Source organism: Diaphorina citri, unplaced genomic scaffold (genome assembly GCF_000475195.1).
Source record: "Diaphorina citri unplaced genomic scaffold, Diaci psyllid genome assembly version 1.1 scaffold7, whole genome shotgun sequence".
Lineage (NCBI taxonomy): Eukaryota > Metazoa > Arthropoda > Insecta > Hemiptera > Psyllidae > Diaphorina > Diaphorina citri.
The window spans coordinates 224705-239500 of NW_007377446.1; the positions used below are offsets into that span (position 1 = coordinate 224705).

The 14796-nt window shown below is 41.0% G+C and overlaps 3 protein-coding genes across 5 annotated transcripts in view; 2 read left to right on the forward strand and 1 right to left on the reverse strand.

Moving 5' to 3' along the window:
• The first annotated feature begins 2458 nt into the window (after positions 1-2458).
• On the forward strand, positions 2459-4841 carry LOC103525016 (translation initiation factor IF-2-like). Its single transcript, XM_026820113.1, has 3 exons — positions 2459-2899; positions 3948-4302; positions 4614-4841. The coding sequence occupies exons 1-3, from the start codon at positions 2886-2888 to the stop codon at positions 4839-4841; spliced, it is 597 nt and encodes a 198-aa protein (XP_026675914.1). The 5' UTR covers positions 2459-2885.
• A 361-nt stretch (positions 4842-5202) lies between these two features.
• LOC103525033 (stress response protein nst1-like) overlaps positions 5203-14796 on the forward strand; it is a 40286-nt gene continuing 30692 nt past the window's right edge. The window contains exons 1-3 of one of the 2 annotated variants that reach the window (XM_026820164.1): positions 5203-5504; positions 5689-5950; positions 6043-6181. In XM_026820164.1, coding sequence (XP_026675965.1) covers positions 5221-5504; positions 5689-5950; positions 6043-6181 — 685 coding nt within the window. In that variant the 5' untranslated portion in view covers positions 5203-5220. The other variant, XM_026820163.1, reaches the window with a different exon arrangement.
• On the reverse strand, positions 7058-14681 carry LOC113465565 (WD repeat-containing protein 13-like). 2 transcript variants are annotated; one of them, XM_026820181.1, is made up of 5 exons: positions 14516-14681; positions 12565-12838; positions 8733-8923; positions 8129-8442; positions 7058-7453 (listed from the first exon to the last, which is right to left on the reverse strand). In XM_026820181.1, the coding sequence occupies exons 2-5, from the start codon at positions 12816-12818 to the stop codon at positions 7316-7318; spliced, it is 897 nt and encodes a 298-aa protein (XP_026675982.1). In that variant the 5' UTR covers positions 12819-12838; positions 14516-14681; the 3' UTR covers positions 7058-7315. The 2 variants fall into 2 exon arrangements, with proteins under 2 accessions (XP_026675982.1, XP_026675987.1); XM_026820186.1 differs by lacking the exon at positions 8733-8923 and adding an exon at positions 11986-12176.

Here is a 14796-nt window from a genome sequence, read left to right on the forward strand (position 1 = left end):
ATATGTAAATCGTAAGTACCCATCAAAATCTATGAAAAATCAGTATGCCGTGAAATCCGTACAACCCTTGGAAGGCAGATACCAGTTTCATGCCGGTAGGTATATTGGTAGAATTTCCCCAATTTTCCGTTAGAGGTAGTTTTTACTAAAGGTCCAAAAAGGGACGTTTTGGCAAAATCGGAAGGGGCAAGTTTAGTTTTTTTCTCTTAGAGAATACCGCTGTGACCTTTGTTTCAACCTTTGAAGAAAAGCCTCATTAGAAAGTCCCATTGATTTATGTCTCGCAGGGAGAGAATGGGAAAGTGCTCACTGTTTTATAAGTAGCTTTTTTTTTCTCCAAATTTTGTGTACTGTTTGTTTACAACTTTACACTGTCAATAGGTACTATTTTACTTAGGTTATTTTATTTAATGGGTACTTTTTTTTAATTGTACTACCAATTGCATTTGCGCAAAAGCCCAAAACACATTCCGAAATAAGGTGTGGGGGTCTTTCACGTCTTTGGAGGGAGAAATAAATAAGTGAATTTTTTGGTTATGTGTACATTAAAATATGTACATAATATATTAGCAAATTTTCCTTTGTCAATCTTTGTCTCACGTACTTGTTTTTTTCTTTCTGTTCTCTGTTTTCTGTCCTGCTCTTCACACAATGTCCTGTCACAAATCTACGTCATTTGTCCTGCCAATGTACGAATCAATGTTGCCAAAATCCTACGGATCAATGTCCTGCCCCACACACATACATCCTGTGTCACAAAATACAGGGTGACAATTGTCCGTACTCCCATGACGCCATACCACCCCGTAAGATGGAGCTGTGCAAGTTCTATCTCCTCGAGTGTTGCGCCAAGAAGGTTTTTCTTTCTTTTATTTGAACTGTAACAATGGAGAGCTTATCGTCCCGAAACGGAAGAAAAAAAGAGAACAGGATAAGAGATTTATTTATTTTTTTACTCGCCTTGGGCGGGAATCAACCCGAGACCTTGCGCTTATAAGACAAGACGGTACCAGACTAACCGATGTCTACAATGTTAAAGTAACTGGCTATAGTTTTCAAAGTCCATTCCTCTACGAAAAGCAAAAATGGGGAACATTAGGGTACTTCATTCAGTTTTCTCACTTCAAAGCTCCAGCAACGTTTCTGTCAAGAAAAATAATTCCATTCGACCAGATAGCTCACGTAATTCTCCGACGAAAAAGCTCTTGGGATACCTTTAATTGAAAGTTCTAATACTTGAAACTTTCCCTTGGATTTTGTTTTGGCCTCTCTAGAGTCTCTAGAGGCTGAATGATTGAGAGTAAAAACGTAGGTAGCTTCTTGACAGGTGACTATTTTCCGTTTCAAAATTGATATTCGTAACCAATATTGTAGCAGGAAACAGATTGAGTTATTGGCGGACCTTTTCTGTCTCCTTACCAATCTTTAAAAAAGAACAAGTACCTACCACCATTTTCGTGATCCTGGTTAAAAGACCTTTAATTTGATATATAGGTCGACCAGGTTTGGATAAGTCCTTCTATTGGGACAGATAGACAGACGACACCGAAGCGAATACAATAGTCTGTCCCTTATACCTTTTTATTACTATTGTAATAATAAAGGAAGGACGGACAGGATAAGAGATTTTTTTTTTTTTTTTTACTCGCCTCGGGCGGGAATCAACCCGAGACCTTGCGCTTATAAGACAAGACGCGCTACCTTCAGAGCTAACAAGGCCTCAATTCGATCGTTGTTCTTCAAATGGTACCAGACAACCAGACTAACCGGTGTCTACAATGTTAAAGTAACTGGCTATAGTTTTCAAAGTCCATTCCTCTACGAAAAGCAAAAATGGGGAACACTAGGGTACTTCATTCAGTTTTCTCACTTCAAAGCTCCAGCAACGTTTCTGTCAAGAAAAATAATTCCACTCGACCAGATAGCTCACGTAATTCTCCGACGAAAAAGCTCTTGGGATACCTTTAATTGAAAGTTCTAATACTTGGAACTTTCCCTTGGATTTTGTTTTGGCCTCTCTAGAGTCTCTAGAGGCTGAATGATTGAGAGTAAAAACGTAGGTAGCTCCTTGACAGGTGACTATTTTTCGTTTCAAAATTGATATTCGTAACCAATATTGTAGCAGGAAACAGATTGAGTCATTGGCGGACCTTTTCTGTCTCCTTACCAATCTTTGGCTTATTGGCGGACCTTTTATGTTTCCTTACCAATCAGGTTTGATCTTTTGGTCAAACGCTTGGCAGACGGTAGCGTGATATATAAGTCATTTGAGGTCCCCAAACCTTTAGGCCTGATCTTTTGGTCAGACTCTTCAAGGGGACGTAAAGTGACATACAAGCCATGTGAAGCTCTTCTTGAATCTATCGATCGTACGTGCATACATACAAAAATCCAACGATGAAAGTAAGAAAAATAATCTGGATCTCTACAGCTATTACAATGCTTGTTTACCTCATTCATCGAATTTTCTTTTCGGCCATTCTCGAGTTCTCTCCATTGTTTCAATCGTGCATTCTCTTTTGAACGTGTTTTCTTGTTGAGACAGTGTTGCCACGTGAGCTGATAATTTATGGTAGGGGAAGAATGGTCAAAGAGGAACGTGTGATGAGGGGATTTCTCCCACCTTCCCTTTCTTTTTCTCCAATGTCCTCGAGAGAGAACTTTTTCCCTCTCACTCGTGGGATTTAAATTTCAAGTAAACCAGTAATCCTAATCCAGTAAAATGTGAATTATAATTAAACGTATCTATTATGAATGATATTAATTTTAATTATTATGGAATGTTATCGATTTAGAATTAATTTTTATTGCTCCTTTTGAAATGAATCGTACCGAATAAAGAACGCCTTTATTCTTGAACGTAGGCAAAACATCGCGCTGCAGTAATGTTGGAAAAATGGTAATGTATGGCGCGAATACGCGAATTATTTGTACCTACAAAATGTACCTAATACTACCTACCTATCAGAATTTATTATGACTCTTATGCCCATTAGTTTTTTTTTTTTTTCAATGAAAATATGACATTGGTTGCCCTTTCGGAAGACACATTCAATTAAAATGCCGTCACTACATACAATTCTCGTATCCTACTACCTACTACCTATCAGAATTTATTATACTCTTATGCCCATTAGTTTTTTTTTCAATGAAAATATGACATTGGTTGCCCTTTCGGAAGACACATTCAATTAAAATGCCGTCACTACATACAATTCTCGTATCTAAATATCATCGACTTATCGAAAGATCCAATTCACGTAAATAGAAAATTCCATCATTCTAAAAAGAAAGAAGTTCGAAATCTTGAAAAAAAAGTTTGATTTGATGTCCCCCATAAAATACGAGACTGGTTGTCTGTACATTGATCCCGGTGCCTACCTACCTAGCACCTACTTTACCAACACAAAATACCTACTGTACCTACGTAACGTACGAGATACCTATCCATTACACAACCCGTACCCTACATACCTACCTATGTGATTATGATTGGAATGATTATGTGCGTAGTACCTACCTACGTATACGAGAGTACATAAATATTACGATTTCTGTAGTCACCAGTCACCTCTATAGTACTCTATATCTATGTTATCCACCATATTAATGGTCTGGTTGGAGGAATATAAACAGAGAGTAGACCAGCTTAGTCTGGCCGGGGGGACTTTAAACAGGGAGCACACCAGCCTGAAAGTTTCCCTAGCTCGTATTTTTATTTCATTATTATTTATTTTATTATTATTTTTATTTTATTATTAGCAAGGGAAATTTCAGGCTGCTATGCTCCCTGCTTAAAGGCCCCCGGCCAGATTTGTATTTGTATGTAAACGAAATAAGTCCTACAGTATACCTACTTACCTACGGACCAGCAGACTAAAAATCCTGTCTAATTCTGAATGTAGTGGCACCACGACCTAACTTGGTACCTTTCCCTATTTTTCCAGTGCGGAAGGCGATGACGATTTGGAAGACGGAGAAATTCTGGAAGAAGGAGAAGTTCCGGATGATGACGAAGAAGAAAACAACGAGAACATCAAGAAAGACAGCAATAGCAACACAGAAAATACCAATAAGAAAGCAATAGACAGCGTCACTCCCAAGGGATTCGGACCGAATTCAAATCAGTTCGGGTCCAACCAGTTTGGTGCGAACAATGGCAGTCAGTTTAATAGTCAATTCGGGGGGAACCAGTTCAATTCTAGCAATCAATTCAATAGTGCCAGTAGGATAAGCAATGACAAGAAGAGGAAGAAGAGATGGGATGATGGTGTGGAGAGCAATGCTGATTTCAAGGAGAAGGTAAGATGAGAATTTCTTCCAGGACTAATAATAATACGAGTAAAAAGGCCCACCTCTGTGGCCGAGTAGTCAAGAGCACTGACTCTCAATCCGGAGGTGCTGGGTTCGAATCCCAGCCAGGGCGGAAATTTTCTAACCACACTTTACCTTTCGGCCGCCACTTGAATTTTCCCGCTCGGCTTTTTTATTCTCTTTTTACTTTCATTTCTTTTGTCATGGATGTAAAAGAACGTGCCTTGAATTAATGCGAAATTAGTATTTATTTATTTAATTTAATTATTTTTTAACGCCTTCTCTTGTTCTCCTTACAGAAATTTCGTAAGACTGACGAGCGAGCACTGTCGCCCCCTGGTGACGAAGATGAGGACTTTGACGAAGACGACTTCATGTGTGTACGCGGCGCGTCGCCTAGTCGAGAAGTGGGAAAGTCTGGACACGGCGCGAATAGAGAGTCACCCCCTCCCCTGGGTCAGCAGGATTTCTATCCGCCTGATTATGACTATGATGAACCTGATGGTAAGTTATACATAATTATGTAGAAAGTTATAGAAAAATAAGAAATTTTATTTGTGTTAAGCATAAATGCTTGCCACAAATGTCATTCTCCGCTTAATACATTACGCTAGATTTTATGACTTGTCTTGGGCTCGAACCACCAACCTCCAGATCCAGAGTCCACCGTGCTAACCCGTACTTAACCCTTTGAAATATCTGCAATCAAAGAACGAGTACAAATTTTCGTCGATGGTCGCCATAGATCCTTCTGCATGACAAGCAAGCGCGTTACCACTGGGTTAATCGTGCCCCCAAAGGCATTTATTTCTTCTATTCTTGTTTTAACATTCTTGGAACCTATTCTCCTTTATTTGATTTATAATATTTTATTGATCTCAATTTTCTCATGCTCTTCTTTCCTCCATGTCCACAGATAATTCCAACTCGAACACAACCCCCATACCATCCGACGAAGACACGCAAGACAACCCCAACAATCCCCTTCTACCCACCCCGGGATTCCCGGCCAACCAGTTCCCGCCCTTCCAACAAAAGTTCCCTGGCCAATTCCCCAATCAATTCTCGGGTCCACCGGGAAATCAGTTCTTTCAGAACAATCAATTCCCGCCCAACCCCTTCGGTCCCAATCCGTTCCCGGCAAATCAGTTCCAACAGCAGCAATTTTCACAGTCAAATCAGCCAGATAGGCAGTCACACATTCCCGCCCTTCCAACAAAAGTTCCCTGGCCAATTCCCCAATCAATTTTCGGGTCCACCGGGAAATCAGTTCTTTCAGAACAATCAATTCCCGCTCAACCCCTTCGGTCCCAATCCGTTCCCGGCAAATCAGTTCCAACAGCAGCAATTTTCACAGTCAAATCAGCCAGATAGGCAGTCACACCATCACCACCACAAATCGGAGAAAGACACGGACAAACGGGACCTCAGTATGGATAAGGATGAGAGAGCTTTCGACCGCGATGAAAGAGACAATGGCAGACACAAAGCCGATAAAGATCACAGAGATAAAGACGACAAAGACCACCGAGATAAAGCCGACAAAGATCATAGAGATAAAGACGACGAAGAAGATGATCGCGAGGAGCGGCGCGAAAAGAGGAAGAAAGAACGCGAACAACATAAAGCGGACAAGGCAAAGATCGTGATAAAGACGACGAAGAAGATGATCGCGAGGAGCGGCGCGAAAAGAGGAAGAAAGAACGCGAACAACATAAAGCGGACAAGGCAAAGAGGAAGGCGGAAAGAGAAGCGAAGAGGGCGGCCAAGAAGAGGAAAATGGAGGGGAAGAAGAAAGAGAGGAGGAGGGGAAGTGATGAAGATGAAGAGGTGGAGGAGGAAGACGGAAGTGATGGAGAGACAAGAGGTGAGTTTTTCCATCTTGTTTTCTGTGTTATTAACCTATTAAGAAGGGCGGTAGCGCTACACCCCGCGAAGTCAAAAAAAGTTGTATGTATTTTCCGCACTCATTAGAAATAACAAATAACCTATCTTATGCTTGCCAGTTTCACTGGCAGTCAGTCTGGTAGGTATTTATCAGCTAAGGGCATATTCTTTTATTTCAAGGAAAGACCTTTTTTGAGTTTCTTTAAACTTCGGTTCCGAGACCATATTTTGGGCGGATCGAAGTAAGCATAAGTTGTATATTGAACCTTAATAGATCTTACAATCTGCCAAGTTCCTTCATTAGCGACTTGGGATTTGAACAGACGAGACGTAGCGTAGATTTAAAGGGAGCCAAAGAATATTACAACTTGATTTCCACAAATTTTAACGTAGCATATCTCTCTCCCTGTTTCAGACGATAGGAGAACATCCAAGGACAGAAAGCACAAGAAGAGAAGAAGAGGAACGAGCAAGTCTGAGGAAGAGGGAGAGGGAGATTCCGTGTTGGCTCATTTGCCCAAGACACAGCGAGAACTCTACCTCAGGATACAACAACATCAGCGCGAAGTTGGCACTAGTGTGGTGAGTTGATTTTTTTTTTTTTTTTCGTTTTTTAGGAGGTTTGATAGAAGGAACTGTAACAATGTAGTTCTCAACATAACAAAATAGAGAGGACAGGATGGGAGAAAGCCACCCGTTCCAAGAACGAACCTCGCCTCAGAGTAAAGTTAACCCCGGGCGGAGAAAAAAACCAATATTTATTACATTTTCAAATATGTGTGTTCTTAGTTTCCTAGGCGTCTCCAGAAACATAGCTGATTTTCATAATTTCTGTTCACTGCGAGATAAGAGAATATTCGAGATAAAAGAATATGACACCAATATTTAGAAACAAAAATTCTCGCTCTCAAGTCAGGCTGAAGTCAAAAATTTGGTCAATCAGATGTTTGGAATTCATGCTTCAGTGCTACTTGGGAGCCAGTAGTTTGTTTTGTTAGTCTCAGCTTACTACTAGTAAGTATGTAGGTGATTGTTCATAAAATATGGGTGTGAGTTATTTTCCAAATTTGGGTTAATTTCCAAGACGAGCCGTTCATCACGCCTAACGGTTACCTTAAGGTTCATGTTTCTCGCGACTCCACAGTATAATGAGACCCTGGTAATCACTGGTCGCCAGAAGTGACTCGTCATAGTTCACATAGATACCGGTAGATACATTCACCACAGCCACCATCCCTGCTGAACTGCCCGTCTGATTACTGGAGCTTAGGAAAACAATACTTATCAATACTTTTTTTTTCATTAAAAAATTCCTTACTTTTTGTAGAGGGGGAAATCTTCGAAAAACGACCATCGCAAAAATTTGGTATTGATGTCCAAATACCAGGACATCCATACTATTCCCAGACCCACTGAAGACCCAATCTCTTCCTCAATAATTAAAGGGGGAAATCTTCGAAAAACGACCATCGCAAAAATTTGGTATTGATGTCCAAATACCAGGACATCCATACTATTCCCAGACCCACTGAAGACCCAATCTCTTCCTCAATAATTAATACTAGGTATACGTAAATGAGCAAAAAGCATGCTTTAATTATTTTTTAATGAAATATGTACCTTACTTACCTGGGTTTACTGCCTTATTATGAAAATTTTACAGGAATTTTACAGGCCAAAGAATTGTTCTCTCCTCCCAAATTTCTATAACCTACAAAAGCTCTTTTCTGGCAAATTCATTTCGGAAACGGCAGTTTAAAATACCTATCGTATTCTTGGGCTAACTACCTCACTACTTTAAAAACAAAACACCTCTTCTATGGCCCTGTTTTGAGGCAATACACCCATAATAAAAGTTGCATCAATTCTTTTGAACTTGAACTGTTAAACTCGTAAATAAGCAGATCACATAAGACATAAAGGATACCAGTAGCAAATTGTTATTGACTGGGTGAAAAATGCACGAAAACACAGGGTGTCCCGTCAACTCCGTCACGCGTCTCAAGCACACCCGGTCCTGAACACTCCACAGCCTTACACTGCCATCTAGCGAGCAGGTCGCTATGAGGTCATTCGAAGCGGACCAATCACAGCCCGTCACGGGACGTGAGTGACCTTGAAATACGAACTCCACGTGAGGGGGAGAGGTGGCAACGTTGCATACGGACATGGTGCAATCGTGCGACACCGCACACAGGCGGGCGCGGTCGTTGTGCGCGAACTTGATCATGGAAACCGCGTCTGTGGGAAGGGAAACGAAGGGAAGACAATGGAAAAAATAAATTTAATGGTGTTAAAAATGTCAGTCTCCCAACCACCAGCATAGACACCTACAGTGTCCTAGGTCCTACAGTGTCATTGCTGGCTTTCAAGGCAGGACAGGAAAACTTTATCCAAATGAGTTTCGTTCTTGGAAAGTCTAGTTTTCTCCTATGCTGTCCTCTTTGTCCTCTTTTTCTTCCTGCGATTTTGGGACGACAAGACCAGTTATCAAAGCTCTAAAAAAGAAGGGGGGGAACAAACAAACAAACCTGTGTGCTGATCAAAAATATGGTGCACGCCAGCAAACGCATAGTTCTCGGATATGCTCGTGTCTCCGACAATAGCTCGGGAGGCTTCGGCTTGACTCGTAGGTACCACTTCGTTCTCACTGAGCACTTGTTCGTTCCAGATATTCGTGGCACTCAAATCCGGAGTGCTGGGAACACTGTGGACACTTCGACTGTTGAAATAGAAGACATGTTGTTTTGTACAGAGGCAGAAAAGAACGAAACAAAAGGAAGTTTAATCGTGTATATGCTTAATAGCTGAATTCCGTCGCTTCGCTCCGGAATCCCGCTAGTTCATCCCGAGGCATGGCCAAACTTGTGGAAAAGGCATGGCCGAACTCTATTCATTATCAGGTAGATCTGACAGGTACACCTGATCAGGTCCACCAGATACCTGATAGTGGATGGCTGGCCGAAGTAAGGTCGTCAGTTCACTAAAAGCAAATAGCCAAGTATGTTATGATATGAATCTGCCGTAGCGTAAAACCTTGTACAATTGAGGCTAACATTATTTAATTTAAAATTTAAATCCATTCCAGATGATTCTGAATTTCCCCAATATCAACATCAATCAGGATGAAGTCTCTCGTCTGTTGTCCACCCTGCAGTCCGTATCGGTTCCCAGCTCTTCCACCCAACCAGTCAGCAGTCAGCCCGACAATCAGGGGTCTCTGGGTTCGATTCCTTTCCCCGGTCAAAATCCCGGGGGCCCACTCAACATCCCTCTGCCCGGGTCGAACGCATCTGGGAATGGATCGAACGCTTTGGGAATGTCTAACAATGGATCGAACGCTTTGGGCATGTCTAACAATGGATCAAATATGTCAATGTCCGCGAATGGATCAAATAATCTAGCTATGTCTGGGAACGGAATGCCAATGGGGAATGTGCCCTCTGGGAATGCAATGCCTCCTTTCGGCGCTGCAGGGCCGAATTTCCCCCCGCCTTAACTAATCAAAACGAAAAGTGAATCTAAAATAGCCAGCCGAGAAGACGTAAAAACCATAGTAAAAAAAAAAGAAAACACTCTAATAAATATTAATAAAAAATAAAATAAAAGCCAGCATAGTTAGCTTGGTTGGTAGTGCGTCTGCCTTGTAAGAGGTCGCTGGTCCGATTCCCACCCAGGGCTAGCTTTCTCCTATCTTGTCCTCGTTCTCTGTTCCATTTCGGGACGAAAAGACCACCGTGATTACAATTGCCTCTATCAAACTTTTTTTTTATTATTATTAATTTTATTTTTAAATATTCTCTGCTGCAAACCACGCATTACGTTGATAAAACTTGTCGCCCATCCATTTACTGGTCTTGCTCGGCGTAGCTTAACTCACCCGATCAGTTCCCGCCCAGAACACTTGACCGCTGGCCTCCCCTGCTATACTGAGAACCGTGCCGCCCACCTTACAACTTCCTCCCTTTACATAGATACCGGTAGATACATTTACCACAGCCACCATCCCTGCTGAACTGCCCGTCTGATTACTGGAGCTTAGGAAAGTAATATGCAATTTCATGATCCTAAATGAGATAAAAAAGATAAGTGATTTCACCGCCGTTTTTATTTCGGACTAATGAAACAACTGTTATATTAGACTCGTATGGTCTGTGTAGTAGCATGCCCATCCCGTAGTGTGCCCTTCATCAGATGGACGAGAAAAGACACAATACATCCTATTTGGGTGCTGGGTCCATCGAACTGAGATTTTTTTTTTTTTTTTTTTTTCGGTGTAGGTGTCTATGCTGGTGGTTGGGAGACTGACATTTTTAACACCATTAAATTTATTTTTTCCATTGTCTTCCCTTCGTTTCCCTTCCCACAGACGCGGTTTCCATGATCAAGTTCGCGCACAACGACCGCGCCCGCCTGTGTGCGGTGTCGCACGATTGCACCATGTCCGTATGCAACGTTGCCACCTCTCCCCCTCACGTGGAGTTCGTATTTCAAGGTCACTCACGTCCCGTGACGGGCTGTGATTGGTCCGCTTCGAATGACCTCATAGCAACGTGCTCGCTAGATGGCAGTGTAAGGCTGTGGAGTGTGCAGGACCGGGTGTGCCTGAGACGCGTGACGGAACTGACGGGACACCCTGTGTTTTCGTGCCTTTTTCATCCGGTCAATAACAATTTGCTGCTGGTATCCTTTATGTCTTTTTTAAGTGTTTGATTATTCCACAAAATGATTTATCAAAACACTCAAAACTCCTATTTTTGAGGATAGATTAGAATTAAAGAATTGAGCTTTTGTAAGGTGAAGAAATTGAGAAAAAGACTTTTTTTTTACCTTCTTTTGGCAAAATAGGGACATGGTCAATTCAGCGCGGTATCGTGCTTACTTGCCATGCGAAAGCTCCCTGTTTGATTCCCTCCATCGACAAAAAAAAAAAAAAAAAAATCTCAGTTCGTAAGGAGGTGTGTAGGACAGTCTTGGGCGGGGGTCGTTTCCCCTCGGGGAGAACAGAAGAGTAGGTATTTCTCCCTTGTTTACATAGGTAGGACGTAGGCAGGTAGTATTAAGATTCATATTATGTACTAGCTGAATTCCGTCGCTTCGCTCCGGAATCCAGCTAGTTCATCCCGAGGCATGGCCAAACTTGTGGAAAAGGCATGGCCGCTCTTGTAGTTATCAAACTAAAAACATAAACGAAACTCAAATATTAGGCGAGCGAGGAAAAGTTTTCTCTCCCGCAGTTCTACACTCTGGTATTTCTTATGGTGGTGCATAAAAAATTGATCATATCTCAGGATCGGTTTAGATTTTCGCAAAATCCTTTCTTATTGCACACCTAGACCATAAAAGGAATAGTCCTATCAAATTTCAGTTTCTAGGTGTTGTGGTTCAGGAGATAGAGCGATCAGTGTGTGAAATGTGAACTGTGAAATGTGAATATGTGAATGAGTGAATGGATCTCGTTCTTATAATATAAGATTGTACATAGCCAATTTTTTTACTTTGTATATTAGTAATTACCCATGACTCCCCTAAACATGTCATTTATTACGATAAAATTGTTTTTATAAAATAAGACTAGCTGAATTCCGTCGCTTCGCTCCGGAATCCCGCTAGTTCATCCCGAGGCATGGCCAAACTTGTGGAAAAGGCATGGCCGTTCGTTCTTGGAAAGTCTAGTTTTCTCCTATGCTGTCCTCTTTGTCCTCTTTTTCTTCCTGCGATTTTGGGACGACAAGACCAGTTATCAAAGCTCTAAAAAAGAAGGGGGGGAACAAACAAACAAACCTGTGTGCTGATCAAAAATATGGTGCACGCCAGCAAACGCATAGTTCTCGGATATGCTCGTGTCTCCGACAATAGCTCGGGAGGCTTCGGCTTGACTCGTAGGTACCACTTCGTTCTCACTGAGCACTTGTTCGTTCCAGATATTCGTGGCACTCAAATCCGGAGTGCTGAGAACACTGTGGACACTTCGACTGTTGAAATAGAAGACATGTTGTTTTGTACAGAGGCAGAAAAGAACGAAACAAAAGGAAGTTTAATCGTGTATATGCTTAATATAAAATGCTAGACACAAATGCCAGTACACCTTGATAAATCAGTATAAGTTTTTTTTTTCTTCTTCTTTTTTCAAGCTAGGAGGTTAACGCGTCTACCTTGTAAGCGCTAGGTCGCGGGTTCGATTCCCGCCCAGAGTGGATTTTATAATATAAAGGTAAGATTCGTTCTGGGAACGGCTGGCTTTCTCCTATCCTGTCTTCCTTCTCTCTTCGCTTTCGGGACGATAAGACCTTAGCAGTTCCCTCTATCAAACCTCTTTTTTTTTTCAAGAAGCGTTCATAGAGTAAGTAACTAGGTAATTACCTTTTACTGTTTACTGACATAGTGTCAAGTGACACGTTATATCGCTGCGTCAAAAGGTGTGAACGGATCTTGATGTACGTTTTACGCAGCTGGTCATTGCGCAATTGGTCGCTAGTGGTGGCAGAGTTTTCGCGCAAAAGTTGATTGCGCCGACGGATATACAGGGTGCGCAGGTTGGCGTGTTTGGCCACACGGTGAGCGTTAAGACGAACATCGAGCGCAAACGCCTGTTGCTGCCAAACACTTCCGGCCATTGGTGTCGATCTGGGATACTCTGTAACGTTCAATGAAAAAATATTAGAATGAATCTTATTTGTGTTGAGTTTTGAGCCTTCCGACCCTGTTACTGTGAACAAGAAAATATAGACGTTCAATGAAAAAATATTAGAATGAATCTTATTTGTTTAAGATAAAGTTCTCCCCGGACGGGAATCGAACACGCGACCTAGCGCTTCTCCTATCCCCCTCTCCGGTTTCGGGTCAACCGTTGTTACTGTTTCCTCTATCAAACTTCTTCAAACACAGTTCTTACCTACACAGGCACCTTCACGGAAAGACATAATGGGACAGAACGTGGAGCGCACTATATTTTTATGTGCTTCAAAAATAGATCAATGAATAATTTCATTTATGTGTAATCAAAAATGTCCCTTGCTTGTGTTTCCAACATGATATGGATCAGCTGTTAATCAGGGTCAAAGTTCTGCTATTTAGAGCTATACAGGAAAAAAGCTCAAAAGAAGTTGGTGGTGACTTTACCTTTAGCCTCAGGCAACTTGTATTTTGCAGAAAGGTTTGATAATTTATGCAGATCAAAAGTTTTCCTGGGCCAGGTGTCGAGAAATAGATGGTTCAGTAGCTATATGAGGGCAAAATTTTTAAAATGCTCAAAAAAGTATGAAAAGGTGCTCAAATTTAACACAGATATCCAATAATTTCTGTAGATCAAAAGTGCCTTAGAGTTGTGTTTCCAGACATTGCAGTTTGGCTGTTATTCAGGGACAAAGATCTGCTATTCAGGGCTATACTGCCATGCTAAGTGAAAACGCTGTATGTCAAAAAACCCTACTTTCAGGAAATTGAGTCTAAAGATTTCAATCTATACGGTAAATATACGTTTTTGACATACGACAAAACGTTTTAGTGGTTTTTAAGGTGTTTAGAAAAAAAAAAAAAATAATAAAATAAAAAATATAGGATCAAAATTTAGGATCATAGGAACCATTTGGCACCAAAAACCAAAAAATCCGATTTTTCGGACATATGGGGTTTTTGCTTGGCACAGCAGTACACAGCAGGTGGTTCTCACAACTTTACCTTTAGCCTCAGGCTTCTCAGATTTAGCAGAGAGGTTCAAGACTTTATGTAGATCAAAAATGTCCCTGGGCCAGACCTCAAGAAATTAATGGTTCAGCTACTATATGAGGGCATTTTTTTTTTCAAGCTCAAAAAATGTTTCAATTTTCAGGACTTAATGGTTTGGCTGTTATTCATAGCAGCCAAAAGAACAAAGTTTCAGAACTAATGTTTTATGTCAATGCCTGTGGCTTGACAAACTGGTACATTCACTTAGTTTGCAATGCTGTAAGTGTAGGAGTCTTGCTTAAAAAAAAAAGAAAAAAAAATGATACAGGGAACTAACTGCTAGGGTTTTATCATCCCAAAATCAAATAGAGAAGGAAAACAGGATAGAAGAATGCCAGCTATTCCAAAAACAGACCATATCCGTTCAAAATAAAATCTGGCCCGGGTGGGAATCAAACCCATGACCTACTGCTTACAAGGCAGACATATTATGCTACTTTCCAAACTAACTAGGCTGGCAATGAAGTCTTGAAGATATCTGAACTGATGATTGTTTTTTTTCTGATTATCTTTAATTTCATGCCATTATTTCTGTACCTATTCTATTGAGTTTGAACTAAGAAAAAAATCTACTTCTATTACTTACCAAATTTCCGAACAAATTCTGAGGCAAGACAAAACAATAAGTGTAGGTATTGGTCTTGACTGTCTCTCAGAGACTGGATAGATTAAATCAGAGATTAGTTCCTCTTTTTTGTCAGATTTTGGGCTTCTGTCTTGTTAAATCCTTTTCAAAAGATTCGAGGAGTCCAAAAATTAAATTCCAATTAAAAATTTTGCAATATTTTAAAAATAAAATTTTAAAATTTCGCGCCATTCGAACATGTACGTGGGACTGATAAGAAATCAGCTGAGCGGTGTTGCCAC